Source organism: Tachypleus tridentatus, chromosome 8, assembly GCF_004210375.1.
Source record: "Tachypleus tridentatus isolate NWPU-2018 chromosome 8, ASM421037v1, whole genome shotgun sequence".
NCBI lineage: Eukaryota > Metazoa > Arthropoda > Merostomata > Xiphosura > Limulidae > Tachypleus > Tachypleus tridentatus.
In genome coordinates, this window is record NC_134832.1 from 20,434,520 (window position 1) to 20,454,616 (window position 20,097).

General features: G+C 30.8%; 1 protein-coding gene across 2 annotated transcripts in view; it reads right to left on the reverse strand.

Annotated features, from left to right (window-relative positions):
- Positions 1-607: 607 nt before the first annotated feature.
- LOC143258635 (glutamate receptor ionotropic, kainate 2-like) overlaps positions 608-20,097 on the reverse strand; it is a 122,142-nt gene continuing 102,652 nt past the window's right edge. Inside the window, exons 6-14 of one of the 2 annotated variants that reach the window (XM_076517882.1) lie at positions 19,428-19,592; positions 18,721-18,876; positions 17,285-17,386; positions 16,105-16,206; positions 9,313-9,516; positions 6,806-7,366; positions 4,031-4,253; positions 2,774-3,039; positions 608-1,843 (exon numbers count right to left, since the gene is read on the reverse strand). In XM_076517882.1, the coding sequence (XP_076373997.1) occupies positions 1,631-1,843; positions 2,774-3,039; positions 4,031-4,253; positions 6,806-7,366; positions 9,313-9,516; positions 16,105-16,206; positions 17,285-17,386; positions 18,721-18,876; positions 19,428-19,592 (1,992 nt within the window). In that variant the 3' untranslated portion in view covers positions 608-1,630. Of the gene's footprint in view, positions 1,868-2,773; positions 3,040-4,030; positions 4,254-6,805; positions 7,367-9,312; positions 9,517-16,104; positions 16,207-17,284; positions 17,387-18,720; positions 18,877-19,427; positions 19,593-20,097 lie in introns of both variants that reach the window. The other variant, XM_076517881.1, reaches the window with a different exon arrangement.

Consider the following 20,097-nt stretch of genomic DNA (forward strand, 5'->3'; position numbering starts at 1 on the left):
CCATCTCGTGTCAAACAAAACATTTTTATATGATCCTGAGCTGTTCCAACAGGAGACCCACGTTACTGAAAAACAGATGAGTATTTTTTTATTTTAATGGAGGATTATTTTAGGTTACGTTTTTAAAATTCTAATTCTAACTATTTATAACAGATGAGTACATTTTATATGAAAGAAAAGTATTAATCTAGATTAAAGTTTTTAAACTATAAAATAGCATTACATACATTAAGTAACTTTATTTTTCTCTGAGTGGTTTTGACTGTAGACCCGTGTTATGCAAGACACGTACGTAATTATATTAAGTTAGAAGTAAATATAGCATTCAAAGAACCAGTTGCATCATGACTTGAGCTTAGTATTATCTCTAATATTGTGTATATCTCTTAGTTCATATGTGATTTATCGGGTATACATGTGAATATTTATACACATATATATTATAGGTATTTAAAAATATTAAATATTACATTTTTCATATTTATCTAGATATTTAGGAAATTTATTTGGAAACAACTAATAAACATACATAATAATACCAATACAATTTATGTGATATTTATACATAGAATTAATATTTATTTCTATTACTTATACAATTCCACTTAATAGCTTTGAAAGTTTAAAACATATATTATTATACTACTACATATGTGTTCATGAAAACACAATATTTATTAATATTACACAGACAAATAGCTGTCTTTAGGGCTACTTTCGTAAATTAATTTTTTATTTACATAGCTTGTTAAGAATAGTTAAAACTATGAGCAATTTTAAAGCCAACAATCAATAAAAAAAGATAATAATATACTGTAACAGCACTTCCATATTATCGAAAAGGAAAAGAGTAAAACATATTACTTGTGGTATGACAATGTTACAATGAGACACAATACCTGATCAGACCGTTGCAATCAAATAAAAATGCGTAATGCAATTCGTTTGACAGTACAAAATAAAATAATAATAATTTTTCGAATTAACTGAGAGATGTAGCGTAAAATACCAGATAGAAAATATTTATTTGTTGTATGAGTTCTTACGGACAAGATAATATGTTTTATCCCACATTTTTCACGAGTTATAAGCTATTCTAATGAACAATCATTCAGTTCTGTGCAATTAATGCCAAATATGGTTCATTACAAAAACAATGCTGTAGTAATTTAGGGGTTAAGCACTGTAAATTCTAATCTTTGTATTATGGCCAACAAATCAAGTGATTTATGATATTGAATTTATGTGTAAATTGAATATGCTTTTAAAAAAACTTTGGTGAACGAAGTAAGTTATTCATACTGCTATGCTGTCTACTTCCTTCACAAATTTATCTTTACATAATAGGCATGTTTGTCAGGAATAAGCATATTCCTCTAAAGAGGGAAGTTTTACCTTATCTTACTTATTTTGGATAAAATATACTCTGGACGAATAATAAAATCATGGAAATCGCTCTGCTAATTTTATTTTCTGTTATTGAAGCAAACAGTACCAAGCACCATTCTTTCTCTATGTTGACACAATAACCATCTAGTTTGAATGAAATCAGAATATTCAGATCGCTTCACCTATAACCAGCGTCCTGAAATTTTCTCGCTGTGAGCAAATACCACTTATCACAGATTCACTAGGAGTCTCCAATCTCAAACTGGATTGGAGATTTTCTCATTTCAATCATCTGAAGAATGCCATTCTCTTGTGGTACCTCCATCGCTGACGGTACGTAAGTTGTTCCTGGAATACATTTAGAACATTGCCGCCGAAGTGCAGGGCGATGGCGAGAGCCTCGACATCTCACAGCAAATCTCAGTTCCTCACCCATCTCTGAACACAGTGATTGCTTTGTAGAGCAAAACAAACAGTTCTGTTTATAATGATGGAAAAATAAGTTTTATTGAGTTGTAAAACTGTTACTTTCTTGTTTATCACGAAGTTTGTTTCCGGGTATTAAAGAAATTTTAAGCAATTATATAAATGATGAATATCATATGTCTGAAACTAAATTTATTAGTTAATTTCTCTTCTAAACTTTGAATTCTTACAGAGGGGTATATCTTTTAATGAGGAAAAATAGAGTTGGAGCAATATCTCTAAACACGAGTTTTATTTTTATAGGAAAAAAAATCGGTAGGAAATAATAATGTCCAAAAATGTATACATAAAAAATATTAATTTATTAACATCAGAAATTTCGGGTTTTCTTTATCTTTCCTTACAACGGCATACCGCTAGAAACTGGGCTTCAATACCCTCGGTAGGCAGAGCACAGATAACCCGTTGTGCAGCTTTGTAATTAATTCTAAACCAACAAACAAAACTCTGTTGTTTTTTTAAATTATGGTTAATAAACAAGTTCACAATGTAAACGTACTTGTATTCAAATAAAAGGAGAAGTTTTCTCATCTATGTTTTTTTTATCACTTACTTCTTATGTTTTCCGCTGCAATTGTATTGAATAATGAATGAAATAATATTAATAAACTATAACGAATACTTATGTATTGATATGTAAAATTTTTACAGTATTATATTTTTTATCAATACTATTTTCATACTTAAAAATACGTATGAAGGCAATTTGAGTGAAATAATATACCACGACCATTATTAACATACAAAAATATTAATATTTTAAATTAAATATTATTGGAATTTCAGAAGCAGATATATTTAGATTGAAAACTAGAACAAAAAAGTGCGTGTTTTATCATTAAATAAAATATATTAACTTCTCAAATGTATGAGAACGAAGTTATATGGAATATCTCACCCGATCAGACTGTGCATTCCGCTTGGAATTCCAACAGAATTCTAGAATTGCTGTCATTATGGCAATGGCTAGGCCACAAAGAAGAACAACAAATACGCCCCCGATACTCTCCACCCCTAGGGAATTTGCTTTCCCTTCCTTTCCCTTTTCTTCTCGCATACACGTTGAGCCGGAACCCTTCCACCACTTGTTGTACAACATTTGTATAATTCCTTTTTCCTGAAGATCCAGTATCGCTAAAGATATCTTATCTCGCCAGGGGGAGCCTGAGTAGAGAAAACACAATACAGTTGATTCACATGATAGTATGTTTACAGATAGTAATGCGTAGAATAACGTTGGAAATTGATACGCTTAACACTTTACGGTTGCCTTTACGTTTGAAGTCTTCTGCACAAGAAAACTAAAAGAAAATATAAGCACTTTAAAAACACAAGATAGCACAAGCTATATATTTGAAATCTCATATGTAATAATGTTTCATAACTCATTTAATTTAAAAACAATCAAAATTACGCAAGATATGAATAAAATTTCATAATATTTATATCTAAGTGTAAAAAAATATTTCAGTTTAATATTAAGTGCGATAATACGAATTGTGTGCACATTAATGTAGGTTGAAAATGAATGTATCGACTTAACGTATAGTTTGCCTAAATAATTTCAATTTTAAGTTAATTTGAGCTATTTATTATATTTCACGGAGTGGTATTAATGTACTTGTTTTATTTTACGGTTTAAATTGGAACAGTTATGTTGTTATATATTACTATATTTCTTTAAAGCTGTGCATAACATATAAAACTGTACTGAAATGAAATTATATTAACACATAAAACAAGATTTTAGCTGGTATCGTTGCAATATTAATTCATATTCTGAAACATTATTTTCAAGTAATTTCATAGTCAATATTTTGTATACATATCAATAAGTGATTGAATTTTTCTATACATTGTTTTTATCTAAATTTACCCGCCTTTTGACAACTATCCATTCTTTTGTAAGTTTTTATTTCTACACTATAAACGTCCGTAGGCCCAAATAATGAAATATGTTGAGCGAAGGAATTAGTTTTTCTAAAACACTTAGAAAGATGACGAGATTAACAGTTGAAATATTATCATCCGAAAATGAGGACTTGTTTGTTTAGAATTAAGTACAAAGCTACACAATGGGCCATCTTTGCTCTGCCCATCACGGGTATCAAAACCGCTGTGCCACTGGAGGGGGTCCAAAATGAGGCATTATTACCTATAGGAGTAGCAATTCCATAGCCTTTTGAATCTAGAAGTCCTCCGACTTGAGTAAGGTTACAGTTACGTTGAACCATGTAGTCCAAGACTGTAGACTCCATCAAAAACGCATAGTTGCCTTGAAGAACTCGTTCAACCCCTTCTTCGTAGGAACTGACAAAAACTGAAGGACGGTTCTCCATGAATCTCCACATTTTCTGATAAGTTTCGATCTTAGAATCCTGTAATAAAGTTGAAAGTTTTTTGCAATAAACTTGTTCAAGATATTGAATTTAAGACTAGAATTTATCTGTCTATCCACTGTAACTTAGCCTTTGCTGTAATGGAGTACTGTGGCAGTTCAATATTAGTAATGTTTCCACACGAATTAACTTTCGGGGTTTTGTGTTACGTCTGACGCACTGTGAGAAATCAAACGAATTCGTATCTCATAAATAATGTCCCGAAGAATCCTTGAAAGTCACTCCACAACACAACTCCTATTGAAGGAAATTTGAATCAAAATCGATTTAAATATTGATTATATAGCAATCCAAAATATAACAATAATAAAACATAGAGAGAAGAGTCGTTTAGCTTTAAATTAATATAAACAAATACAGAACAATACTTGTAAATAATTTACAAAAATGGCTAGCTTTTTCTCATATTAAAAAGGAGAGAAAACGTTATATATTCATATCTAGTTTTGAAAGTTACAACGATTTTTTGTAATTTGATCTAAATACCTTCTTAAATGTAAGCCAAGCAAAGGTGTTATTACAAATATCAAAATAAGCTACTTCTTAATCTTTACTCTTACGATTAAATAAATTTCTAATAATAAGCATTAAACTGTCTTAGCAAAGAAAACTAAAGAATATTAACTTAATCATATTGTAAGAATACGTTATTTAGATAGTTGAAAAGTGGAAAAGTCATACAAATGAAATACTTCATTCCATTATTTAAAAGTATTTGTAATATCTTATTGAATAAATTTAAAAAAAAATTACAAGTTGTCAATTTCGAAACTAATTCCTGAAATGCTAACATATAACGCTGTTAATCTTAAGAAACTGGTTCTTTGTGTGTGTTTTCTTATAGCAAAAGAACATTGCATTGTCTACTGAGGGAAATCAAACGCGTGATTACAGGGCGCTGAATCCGGAGACTTATCCGCTGTCCTGAAACGAAGACGATAGGATTAACATTTGTAAGTTTAGATTTCGCAAATTGTTTCTAAAATACTAATATATGATGTTTTTAATCTTAAGAAACTTGGATTTGTTACGGCTAAATGAGAGAAGTACTTAATATTTAAGTATACTAGAAGAAAATGTCAAATCAGTACAAAAGTTGATTTCTAAAAAAATGAAAAAATATATTTGAATTTGTCTATGAAATAAGATTAGGAATATATAAATTAATTGTTTATTTTTTACAATTAAATTGTACAACTTCAGATTTCTTAATTTTCATAGTTTTAAACGACCGCATAATTCTTAAGTAACTCCAAAAGGTCTTCATTTTCAAAAAGATTGGTTAAGTCACAATGGATATGCTTCTTATCACAAGTTTCATGTATGTGTTAAAGAAGGTGTTGCACATTTATAAAGCACTTGTTCTCAAAGACAGGTATGAAACTCGTAATATTTTGGAAAACTTTTGTTTCTTAATATAATATAATAAAGGGAAGGGTAAGCTCTGCAAACTTAATTTATTTCTTGAACGCTTTATTTTTGAAGTTTCTGTGATTCGTAGTATTTATGGAAACATTTAAACCTATTAATTAGTGAAGGTACTTTAAGTATTGGTTTAAAATATTCGTAATAACTATATAAAGAAATCCTCTCCATGTCCAAAATACCAGAATGGCTGTTGGGCATAACATCGCTAAACTTCTAACAACATTTGATTTTATGAAATTTCTATCTCTAAACACTTATAGAAGGAATCACTAGTGCATTTATGATATACATAATTCTAAAATGTATTAGAATTATACATTAAGTGCGATCTAAACAGGGTCAGATACTGGTAGATTTGTATAGAAGTAAAAAAAAATCATTAATTATATGTTATAGAACATATATACTTTGTATTTTCATCTTATACGGCACCTTATACGATAAACGAGTTAAACAGCCACATCAGTCACTCACTTTTAGCCGCTGGAGGGCAACCAGTTAGCAGCACTTGTGTATTAACTTAATATACCAGGTTGACTGTCATATTTATTATGCTTGTCAAAGTAAACGTAAAGAGTAGGTTTAATGAAATATCACAAGTTCGAACTTCGAACCTTTGGATTTACATGTTCTACGCTAGATAAAGATCCCCTGAATTAAACATATAAAGCTAAGTACATTTTTACATCAAAATACACTATATTAAAGACATATGCTTTTTTATAACAAATTTAAGCCTATGAAATTTGAGAATTTCAAATCTAAAATACGGAGACAAAAGAATGTGATATAAGAAAACCAGTTATTTATTACACATTTGTAAAAACCAATTTTTTTAAACTGATCTTGACAAAAACATTAGAATAAATGAGTATATGTAGCTTGAAATATTAATTCTGTAAGCTATAAAATATTAATTACTAAAAACAGAAAAAAACAGTTAAACTTTTTTATGACTTTAATAATGTATTGCTCTCCAACAACACATCTCTGAGTAAATATTAAAATAATGTGTTACAGTTGTGTATTTTATTCACTACACAAATTTAAACTTCATTTGCAGTAATTATTGTTTGTTTTATCGTAATGTTTATAAAACTTACCCGAAAAAATGTCATGGTAGAACCTCCTTCTAATGTTCCATAGGCAATTTTACTTTGTATAGCAAGATCCTCTACGCTCTCAATAGGGGTTATCATTCTTTCCACTGTAAGAAAGGCAGCTAAATTTGCTGTATAGGAAGAAACTAAGATTAAAGTAAAAAACCACCAGATGGCGCCTATAATCCGGGTTGAAATAGCTTTGGGATTAATTTCTGATCCTTGGTGCATTAGTGTTACAATCATGAACCAAAAACTGTTACTGAGGCTGAACTGATTTTCCATGATGTCATTTTCCGAGATACATGGATGTGGATTTTTCCATTCATAAGGACTAAACCTAGCTACTATGAACATGGTGCAACTAACGAGGATATAGGCTGCCAACACGTACAGCCAGATGTCTACCGCTAGAGGGCTCATGAAGGAGAACAACTTGACTGGCATGCTGGTTGGTAGTTTGAATAAGATTCCTATTCCCAGTGTCATGAAGGGTTTCGTAAAGTCGATTACACTTTCACGAGCATAATTGATGGTCATGGAGGAAACAGCCAAATCGGCATTCTGTAAGCGAAATCAATATTTGTGATTTTACTACAAAAAATAGCTGCACAACAAAATATTATTCTTATATGTTTGTGACTTACATTAAAGCACACTTGCAAAAGTCGAAGTTAGAGTATAGATCTGTATATGGCGATATAAAACGAAGATGCGATAAGAATTTTTTAACTTTGAAAAATATACTTAGAATCTCATTACTAACACAAGAGACTCGAATGACGTATAGGAAATAAGGTATACAAATGATATAAGAAAACCAGTTATTTATTACACATTTGTAAAAACCAATTTTTTTAAGCTGATCTTGACAAAAACATTAGGATAAATGAGTATATGTAGCTCGAAATTATTGAGCTATATATATATATACACAAATAAGATCAACTTTATGATATTTTAAAAACATATCCGTGGAAACCTATAACTACAATTTTATGAAACCAGACAATAGTTGTAAAAAAAACCAGAAATAAGCACCACTATGTTTACAATAACAACCAAAAGAATCAGATTTGCAAATAGAAGCAGCTAGAGTTTCCTATTCGAAAAGAAGCAAACGAAATCGATATAACAGGCAAAGTTATTAAACCTATATATGCAAACAACAGAGGCCAAAACTATAAGAACAATGGACTACGAGATTTATGTGTAAATAAAGTGAAATATCTTGAAACATGCATAAAGCACAATAAGCCAGAAGTGTATATACAAACCGATAAAACCAAAATTTTTTGTGCACTAGAAAGAGCCGTAGCTATAAGCTATAATTACATGTAAAAAACAGTGACTAAAATTATGTGAAATTTCCGTGAAACTAAATTTTGCTCAAAAAATGAAAGAAGTAAAAAATCATATTTATAAACAGAAATAACAAGAATTATCTCTAGAAGAATAAACAGCCAATACTATACAATGTGCAAGCTATATAAATAAGCAAAATATTCATTTGCATACCCGCAAAAAAAGACATAAACTTTTTGTTGTTCTTTTTGCAAACGAACACAAGCGACCATGAACATACTTCAGAAAATGCTTGTGCCAACATTAAACGAAGAGATGAGAGTAAATAGAACTATTTGTAGGAAAGAAATAAACAGATTAATGATTCTAATAAAAATGAAAACAAACTAATTATTACATATAAATAAAAAGAGTCAGAACGATATTTCAAAATTTAGTACAAAATATTATGCCAATAATTTCTAAAATGAAAATTTTAAACACATAAAAATAATATAATTTTAGACGCAGTATGCTGCTTATTATTTTATTGAAATTGTTACAAATTTATCTATCAGTATATGATATTTATGGAATAATTTGAAAAATTACTAGTATGTTCAACTTACTGTATTAATTGTGGCAGTATACTAAAGCATATGGTGATTAAAATGTGTTAATTTATTAAAGTATTGGATTAATAATTTGACAGGTTTGTTGTTTTTATTCAAAGAGTTGTTTTCTATGTTTATTTGATTAAAACGAAGTGGCTAGGTTTATATCCAAAATAATCATTATGCAAAGTGGAAAACTGACTGTCGAGTTTATTTATTTATAATATGGCTTAATTTCTAGCTCTTACTCTGAAACAAACAATAATTAAATTCGTTTCAAATATCTTTCTAATATTCTAGTTTGAGTAAATCGTGTAATGATAACTGTGTAGTAAATTTCGCCTTACCCTGTACATGTCCTTAAGATATCAAGAAGTTCAAATTGCAAAGGAATGCACGTCAGTATCTTGGATTTTACTTTATCATTTGCATTGAATAGATGTAAAAATAAAACAATGTTTGCATTAAACTTGAATGTAAAAGAAATGGAGAATGATATATAACATATCCGTACTTCCAATAAATTTAAATTTAAATTAAGTATAAAGTCATAAAGAATTCGCATCGTGTAGATCTTAGTAGATCTAAGAAAATGAGAAAAAAAAAACTAGCCTTTTCAATGACTTCTTTGACTAGTCCATTCCATTCGCCTGTTGTCGTATTCTCAGCGCCAAACTTGTTATCGGCCACCAGATACAGTTCATAATGAAACCCTAACATGCCAGCAATAGTTTCCAGAAGGTCAATACAGAACCCTTCGAACCGGTCATTTCCAGTAAGATTTTTGTTTGATTTCAACATAACATACGGCACACTCTAAGAGATAACAAAATAAATGAAATAACTAGGATTAGGGATAGCTAGGCAAAGAAAAAACTCACTAAAATTAATCAAGAAGACTTAGAAGGAAACACATTAATTATACTCGAAGGTTATAAGTTTTTATTTTTTTATATTAAATGTAATAATATGTAATTCATAAAATGATTTAAATTTCCATGTTAACGTTTGATGGAATTACGTCATTACTGTTGTGAGCTAACATCCTTTTGTTGTATACGTAATAATACTAAAAAGGTCTGTTAACAATCTCATCTAGTTAATTAAAAGAGTAAAGTGAATGTGTGTGTGAAACCTTTCAAACTTTTTTAAACTATGCGAAAATGAAACTGGAAATAGGGAAGTATGGACGACGTCACGATGTGGGTTAAGGAGAAGAGGGTATAGAAAGTACTCTGAATTACAAAGGGAAAGGTATTTGAGGAAGAGAAATGTAATCCATCAGAGATTCATCTTGGAAAGCAGAACTTGTATGTTAAGATTTTCTGTATGAATTTGTTCATTTGTTTATATACATTTAGAGCATCTTGCTGAATTTTAGTTTTTGTCCTCAAGTTTTGAAAGCTTCGCTCTGGTGTCTCTTATTAAACCAACCAACTTCTTGATTGACCGTCACATTATAACGCCTACACGGCTGAAAGGTCGAGCATTTTGGTGTGACGGGGATTCGAACCCGCAACCCTCGGCCTACGAGTCGAATGTCTTAACCACCTGGCCATGACCAGCCTATTGTTGGGAGAGCTTCGAGCTTTCTCTGTGTTGGTACTTGGGTAATTATTGGAATACCCAGGAGGGTCAGGTGCACTAGACCTTTTCCTCCATCCCGTACTTTGATGGCGCCTATACTTAGGTTGTGGTATTTGGTATAACTTTGGGCCAGAGTATGACACCGTACTCAGGGCAGTGTCCATGTATAGTCGTGAAAAAGTGTTGTTTTTTTTCTTTTTCTTTCTTTTTTATTTTATTTTATTTTTTTCTTTTCTTTTCTTTCTTATTTTTTTCCCTTTCTTTATCCATATATATGAAATACTGCTACTAATAATAAGAATAATGATAAAATAAAACAAGTTTTAAGTGTCTAGTGCGTGGTGGCCAGCTTATTTGATATTTCTTAAATATATTTTTATAGGAGAGAGATACTTTGGACTATGTTTATCATGCACATAGTATCTGTCGAGATCACACATTAAATCATTTTATGCCAATTCTTATTAAAATACTTTAGTGTATTATGCAAGAGTCTTTCAGATATTGTTTCTATGTTCGCATACTTGTGCATAAATGTGGATGAAGTGCTACGTGGTACTTTATAGGTTGAAGTTAAGATTGAATTTTTATAATATACAGTTTATGTAATTGTTTTTATGTTATATTTATCCAGGCAGGAGATGCGTATTCTATTATAGGTCTATGATTTGTAGATTTTTATTATATTGTCAGGTGATGTACATTGATTTTTACCTGAAAGACTTCTTACATAATTTGCTCTTTTCCAGATTTGTATCAGGATATTGTTTGTATGCTGTATCCACGTTAATTTAGTATTATAATTTAAACCTATAAATTTTGCAGAAGTAGCAGTCAGTAAAATTGATCCATTCATGCATAGCTTGGGTGGATCTTTTTTAGTTTATTTAATCTGCTGAATAATATTACTCGGGTTTTCGTAATATTAATTTTTATTCTATATTTCTGGCAGTATTCTTCTATATTATTTCGGACTGATTGGAGGTTTGTTGCTGCAATTAAAAGAGTGAGGTCACTTTTCCAGACTGCTACATCGTCAGCAAATTGTGATGCAAAACATAAATTTAGGTCCGACAGAGGCATATTACTCACATACATGATAAATAATATATGGCTAACTACCCCTCCCTGTGGGACTCCTGCTTTGGGTGAAAAGGACCCTAAATGGGCCCCATTCACATCTACTTTACACTTTCTGTGTTCCAGGAAGTTGGATAGCCAGCAAATAATTCCCTGGGATAAAGCCATTTCCTTTAACCGATGACATTATACCACACTGTTTCAAATGCTTTCTCAATATCGAGAAAGCAAGCTACACTGCATTCATTTTTATTGAAGCTGTCTGTGATTGATTCTGTTAGTCTAATCAGGTGGTCTGTAGTTTGTCTGTATTTTCTAAATCCGTTTTGAATTTTGGGTAATTTTGAGTTTACTTCTAAGTATATGGATAGACGATTACTAATTATTCTTTCTAAAATTTTGCCGATACAACTGGTTAGGCCAATTGGGCGGTAGTTGTTTGGTTTATTCGCTGGCTTTTCTTCTTTTTGGAACATTAATATTATTGCTTGCTTCCAAGAAACAGGGATGTATCCAGCTGATAATCATAGGTTAAATAAGGCTGTTAGGTGCTCATATAATCTCTGAGTGCCGTGTTTTAGGAGGATAGCTTGGATACCATCCTCTCCAGGAACTTTTTTTTTGTGTTTTTGATAGCAGTTTCTACTTCCATTACTGTGATATCTTTTATTAGTTGATGAGTACTCCAATCTGTTGTTTTCTCTGGTTTTATTAGTGTGTTTACTGGGAATATAGGTGTGTATACGCTTTTGTTGTGATCAATAAAGTTATTGACTGTATTATAGAAGTATCTGTTCATGTATTATTGGGAGAACAAAAATAATAAGCCACGATTTAAACTTTAGAGTTATTATATAGAGGGCATGGATTATAATGATCATATCGTGATTCGTATTTTATGGGAAAAAATAATAAAAATAACCTTGAACTTTTAATGTTTTGGCATTGAAATAATATCTTACAAGGGTCACGAACTTTAATTTTTATACTATAAATATATTAATGTTCTATATTGTGAGTTTTTGTTGTTGTAATTAAATTAATGGCGTGTATGTACGTAAGAAAAAAGGATCTATGTTTTCATGAATGTTTCTCAAACGTTTGGTTTTATCTACACTCGATTTTGTTGGCAACTTGAGTAATAACAAGAAACCTATAGAAGCTCGTTGAATTAAAAACAAATGTTGCCAATTTAGGATCGTTGCGTTCTTTTGACTCCCTTGTTTCTCAGAAAAGACGGAATCAAAAAAATAAGATGATTAATCTTCCAACACTAATGTCTCTTGTTCCTGAAACGATGAACAAGAGGATTTAGAATTTTTCTTAGTAACATATTCCTGCCGCAGTCGTTCAACCGTGAACCTGGTTTAGATGCAATCTCAAACCTTCACCATAGTTGAGACCAGTCACCATTAAATATTGGGTAATCCTGTGGAAATAACGCTAGAAGACAATAACATTTTGCTATGACCAAATGTATCTGTAAAATCACCTCCATTTTACAAGAAAAAACAAAGCAAAAAAAGCAAAAGCTGAGGTCATGTCTTATAAATTTGTGGCACTACCTAAAACGATAAAAACCCTGTAATGAGACACAGACTCCATACTCTGTCTTGTATAACCTAGTTCATACTCAAGTTTTAGCAGTTGCTCAACTAAGGTCATGTTCTATAACTTTGTTGCACTACCTAAAATAACAAAAAACTGCATACGCTGTTTTGTATAACCGTAATTCATAGTTTTAATAGTCTCATGATTTTGCGTTATTCAGTCTTTATTTCATTTTCATTATAATACATGTTAAAATAGAGATTTCTCAAACAGGAATACAATTTAATTTATTTCCTGCTATACCTTATAACAAATTTCATAATATGTAGCTTTAGTATTTCAATTTTCTGTAAAGTAAAAGAGGAATAACTTAACAAGGCAATATTACAGGCACAGCGTTTTACGAAACTTGTCCAGTTGTAACCGCAATAATCGTAAAAAATATTAACGCGAAGATCGCTTGTGATGTTAAAACTTAGGCGACACTCTTACTAAGATTGTTGGGCTATCTAGCCTATCCATTCTCAAGAGAGACGGGTAGTACACTTATCTGTTTAAATAAGATACCACCATGAAACACTAAGTAGTAATTACTGTAATCCAAAAACAACTCAAAAGGCACGAACATTTCAAAGGGCGGTCCTTTCTGGGATGTATCTATAAAAAAAGAATGTGGTAATCGTAGTGATGCTGTAAACTGATCAATCAAGTAGTGTAATGTTTACACATAGGATGAGAGTACTGGGAAGAAAAGTAAACCAGCAAAGTGTTACGCAAAAAACAGGAGAAATTTCGTCTGATTGGTTTGTTTTGAAATTTGCACAAAGCTATACGAAGGCTATTTGCGCTAGCCGTCCATAATTTATGGGTGCAAGTCTATTCACCATCACCAACCGCCGTTATTTGGGCTACTCTTTTACCAACGAATAGTTGGATTGATTGTAAAATGTAACGCCCCAACAGCTTAAAGGGAGAGTATGTTTGGGGTAACGGGGATACAATCCCGCGACCCTCGGACTAGGAGTCGAGTGCCTTAACCACCTATCCATTCAGGGCCGATTTCTTCTGACCACACAGAAATTTAAAATACAAAAACGTTATATAGATTTTTTGAAAATACGATAAACAAAAATATTCGGTTAAATATTACTGTTAATGTAAAAAAGATGTATTTTATGAATTATTTATCCTGCATATTTATGAGCGAACATTAGAATGAGAAATCAGAATTTTTTAAATAATATGTAAAACTAGTTATTAATTCGGATTATAAGTAATTAAAAATAAGCATCTGAAGAGTAAGTTTGTTTTAGTTTTTTTTTTTATATTCTATGATTACAATAACCTTTTGTCCAATACCTGAAGAAAACTGGATATGGTCTCCCTAATAAAGTTTATCAGAATAGAATTTATTTGATCCTAAGGATTCGCCGTAAGTAGTGTTTTTTACATGTCGGTAGATTTTTTTTCACGTTGTAACATAAGTCTGTGAACAGAAACAGTGGTAATGAGCAATAGTTCTGACACTTGAGTACCTTTCAAAGTAGTTGTTTGTTTTTTGAATTTCGCGCAAAGTTAAATGAGGGCTATCAAAGCTACCCGTCCATAATTTAGCAGTATAAAACTAGAGGGAAGGCAGCTAGTCACCACCAATCATCCGCCAACTTTCGGGCTACTATTTTACCAAAGAATAGTGGGATTGACCGTCACGTTATAACGCCCCCACGGCTGAACGGGCAAGCATGTTTGGTCTGACGATAATTCAAACCCGTGACTCTCAGACTATGAGTCGAGCGCCTTAATCACTTAGCCATTCCGAGCCATTTCAAAGTGCTACGAAAGAAGTCATCATCCAATTAGTGTATTTACTAAAACAGTTGCATCTTTTATAAATGAAAATATGTCATCCATTGTTTTATGTAAATGGTTAATTTGATTCATCTGGATTTGATGCTTTTGCTTAAGTCCAGTTATTCCTCTCATCGCAAATAATCTTTAGAACAAATCTTACTCACTCCACAACTATCATGTTGTATGACTTATGCAGAACTAATGGAAGATTAAGAAATTCCAATCTCTGTAGAAGAAGCAAACATCAACAGTGTAGAGGAAAGAAGAGAGTTTTATTAATCAAACTCAAGAAGGAAGAATGTTTTTTATGTACGGCTGCATAAGATGTCACTAATAACTTTTTGTTATATTCAAATTTTAACAGTTACGTAACTAAGATCATGTCCTATAAGTTTGTGGTATTGACAGATATAATAAATTTGTGTAATGAGGTTCAGGCTGGATACACTGTCTTGTGCTAGCTACTAAATGTTTCTCTTGGGTCTTTCTTGGAAAGCACTTTTCTACAACTTTAAAAACACTCCATCTTTTAGGCTCGATTTTTGACTAACGTCTAACTTTAATGAAGTACGTGATCTTTAAATCTGACTATTTAAATGTTACATTTATCTAGAAATATAGTTGTAGTCTTTGATAGCAATGAAAAAATAATAACGAAGTAATACACGCAGTATTAAAATTTTGCGACTAAAATGTCTTTTACTTCCTTATATACGAAGTTCTAACGCTCCTGGTGGGTTAAAAGTAATTTTCTGGACTTAAAATGCAACATTCTGGATTATCCAAGGTAGGGGGAGCAGACCCAAGATAGACCTTCATGTAGTTTTACACTATAAACACTCAATTTCAGTAACATATTTTGTATTTATAATTTTCTTAGTGTTTAAACGTAAAATAAATACACTGGACAACTAACGCGTGGTGGTTAAAAATATGTGAAAAAAATTCTTCAACGTAGTTCATTTATCTGTGATGTCGAGAAACCCACTTGTAGAGAAATTTATATGCAAAAACGGCTCACTTGGGTTGAGAAAATATTTTACATAGAAGAGCGAACAACGTTTCGACCTTTTTCGTGAACCTGACGATGACCGAAGAAGGTCAAAACGTTGTTCGCTCTTCTATGTAAAATATTTTCTCAATCCAAACGAGCCGTTTTTGCATATAAAGTTCATTTATCTATTCAGTAAATTGTTATAAAAGTTTATTATATTAAAGCCCATATCTTATATTTTAAACTAATATATGGGTGACTATAGTTCCAAATGTATGAGGCTTAAGCAGCGCTTACAAAATGCACAAATAAGACAATCATTTATCTAACAAACAAATTACCTCGATTGTTGTGACTTTCAGTGTTATATTTGTTGAACCAAATTCGTGAAACGCTAATCGGTTTGTTATGTTTAATCCATGTGACATCGACCATTCTCCCACCTATATAATAACATTGAAATATTATTTCAGTAATATAATGATTAAATTCTTTCTACTAAAAGAATTAATAATAAACTATACAAATACTACATTATTATGAGTTACAACGAAGATCTTATAGAACATTTTCATTATTATACTTAAATTTGTTTTGGAAATCAAAACTGTTTCTAAAATACATTTAAATAGAGAGTGTAAAGTGGAGAACTTATTTTTTATAATGGTTAGGTAAACTACATTTTACCATCATAACTGTATTTTATAATTTGTAAGGCTTATTCGAATGGAGTTGTGAAACGCAATATTACTTGTAATATTTATGCAAGTTTACGTATCTACGCTTACAGTAAAGTTAAACAAACTTAATTTTAAGTTAAATAATATAATTCGCAACATACTAGTACAACAGGAAAAATGGGTTGATTTTCAACACTTTTAAAACTATTAATAGTCAGAATGGAGTGCGTTCTGGAAAAATCCGAGCGTCAAAAGTAAAAAGGCTTCAATGGAAGCTACCCAAGTAATACGTGTAAGTTAATTTGCAATAGAAAGTTCTATAAAATACTATATATAACAGTGCGTTAAAACTGCTTAAATATAATTCCAGTGAAAAATGGTAAGACATGTTATTAATGAACTTAATTGTGTGAGTAATTACTTTAAAGAAATTGGGTTACTCAAGCACTGTAATTATTTTAATGTAATGTTTTTGTAAATAACCTGTTTGACGTAATCATTTTTCATGTTTAAATTATTCTTTTATTTTTAACAGTTTATTGATATTTAATTCTACATTTTAAATTTTTTGAAAAATTTTAGACTAATTTGAAGTTGTTTATTTTCTTAAAATATTAATTAAAAGGTAACTCAGACTTTCATTTCTAAACATGTTGTATATTTACTTTATAAAAAATGTTGATTTTTTTACTCTGCGGTTATTAATTGCTACAGGATTCAGCACACAAAATCCTAGAGAATAAAGATTGTACATACAAGAGATTCTGTAAAAGACAATATTACGTGTTGCTACTACTTGGTATTCTAAACACACACAAACAAAATGTAACAGCAAACCGACCTTTTCAATATCATTTTGTCTGAGTTTCAGCAAATCTAGCTTTAGATTATTCCGTCTTCCTTCTTTGAATTGAATTTTTCCTGTGAGACCTCTAAACTCAACCTACGTAATAAATCAAATTTACTACTTGATTAAACATTTTACCGAGACAAAAAAGACCTCGTCTCATTGTACTCATATTCAAAATTAATCTATTTTTGGTCATTCGTAAAGAATTGGTACAGAAATTAAGGAACTCAAAGATTTCCATTTTTATATTGAAATACTGAAATATTTTAATATTTTATCTAAGAACTTAGGCATGACAGATAATGTTTTTAGGAAACGCAAGAAGTTACTATAGAACACTTTTGTTGATGTTAAAAACTTACAAGCGTAAACAAAATTATCGATTATATTAATGCTAATTGGTAATATTTTCTCACAGAATATTATTCGTAATATTAAGGTAAAAAAGTTCATTACTAAAGATCTATTTATAGAAAGTTAATGTTTTCTTTTAATTACAACGTTTATTTAGCCACCCACAGGAACATTCCCCATTGGTAGGCGCTGAGCCTCATACGCGTAAACGTGTAATACACTTAAAACGCTGATGTTGAATTTGAACTAAGTACACAGTTTTAATTTCTTAACTAATATATTGAAGTGTAACTTATATAACACATAATTATATGAACAAACAAACTTTCCTTATTTCTAAAAAAATAAATACCTGTATATTCATGTTTTCAAATCCTCCAAAGGAAAGTGCTCCCACTGGATCAACCCTAAGTTTACGGACTTACAACGCTATAATATGGGACTGATTTGTTCGCGATGGACTAAATAGAGACAGCACATTGTGTATATTGCACTGACAACAACATTCAAAATAAATTCTTTACAAACTCTTCCTATTAGTACTTACTAGTTTTGTTTTGCAGGGCGTTGTGAAAATGTAATCAACAAAATAATCAGAATCCATACTGGTAAATTAAAACAATATCAGGATTGTCGAAACAATATGATTTAATGGTATGAAAGAACTGATTTTGAGGTATTCCATCTCACTGTTTCTTAACCTTTTCTATATCAAGGACCGGGTCGTAACTTCTTCTAAAATAGTACGGATCACTAAAATGTAAGTACAACATTTCTATGAGAATATTTTGTCAAATTATGTTTCATTGTTTTCGTGGTATCTCACAGACCAGTGGTTGATAAACATTATTAAGTGTTAATTATGTAAGTTTACTTCTTCTTTCTCGTTCCATTATTGGAATTAGAATAGAAAAATTCATGTTGCCAACATCGAAACACTAGCATTATCTTGCTGTAAGCTGTTATATACAAATTAATATCTAACATGTAAGTGAACATACCCATTACATACTTTTGCAGTATTTGCTCTTATTTGCACTAATGGGTGTCAATAAGTTAACCAGTTTTCTTACTGCATTAATGTAGTTGGTTAAACTACTGCCATCATCCCATGGATCTTCGTTTTCACACGAAACATTCGACGGCTGGTTGTTTGAAGACCCGCGTTGAAAAGCTTCTAGCCCTCTTGCTAGAGCATAGACTGAATCATACATCAAGGCTGGCTCCGTCTAAAGCAATTAAAAATAAGTGTTTTATATGAAAAATACAGATAAAGTAGTTTGTAATTTCTAAGGCGAATAATTGTATTATATTATATTGTATAATTTATATCAACTTAAGAAAATACAATAAAAGGCATAAAGAGATTCTATTTTGAAGAGTCGACTGAAAATAGGAGAACAAAAAATTGAGATTTTACAAATATACTTTTTATGCACCGAGTTTCTTGGTGGCTAAACATTAATTCTGAGGACTTATATTGTTAAAGCTTTGATTTTGATACTCCTGCTGATCGCAGTAAAGACAGCTCATAGTGTAGCTTCTCACCTAACAATAAAAACAAAATTTTTGCCTCTAAACACTTTTGAATTATTCTTAATAAAGGAAGACAACATTTATATATTGATTAAACAATGTTAGACTATATTAGATACCGTAGCACTTATATGAATATGAACAGACTATACACCTTACCGTCAAGTCTCTATTTAAATAGTTAAAACTAAACGCAGAATTTTTACGGAATAAAGCGCCAATGGTAGGCATTTGAAAACATTACCATAATTACGTTGGTTTTATTCAAAATATTGTGCCCTATGGACTGAAAATTCTCCATGTCTTTCAGAATTTCGCGCACAGTAGGATGATTGGAATCAACCAATCGAAACGCTGTCATGTTGACAAAGTTGTATTTGAAGTCCTCCAATTCAAAAGTTTCAATATCCTATTATAAAAATATACCATTTATTAGAACGTTAGTTTCGAAGACAAGTTAAATGTTTTTGTTTGTGATTTTTAAACGTTTTTTAGTGACTGTTATTCTGAAGTGTACACACACATACGCACACATTTGTATATATATATGTATACACAAACTTAATCATACATCAAGGAAATTTCTTTGTAAAAAAATTAGTACGTGAGGTTGTGTTTCAAATATTATAGCTTTTTACGATTATGATTATGGGTGTGTACATACTTTATTCAAATATCAAAGATATCATACTTTTAAAATAGTAACTTTACAGCATTTGTATATGTTGTGGCTGACTACTGTTACAGAAGACACATTTTTCTTATTTTATGCTATATAAACTGTAAAACATCTGTTCTGGTTCTAATTGATTAGACGCCTTTCACCATTAACACATATGTTAGATAACACCTTTAGTAACTAGTGATCGTAATCGTAGCTGAGTGTCTGTGTTAACATCACACTAAATAATTAA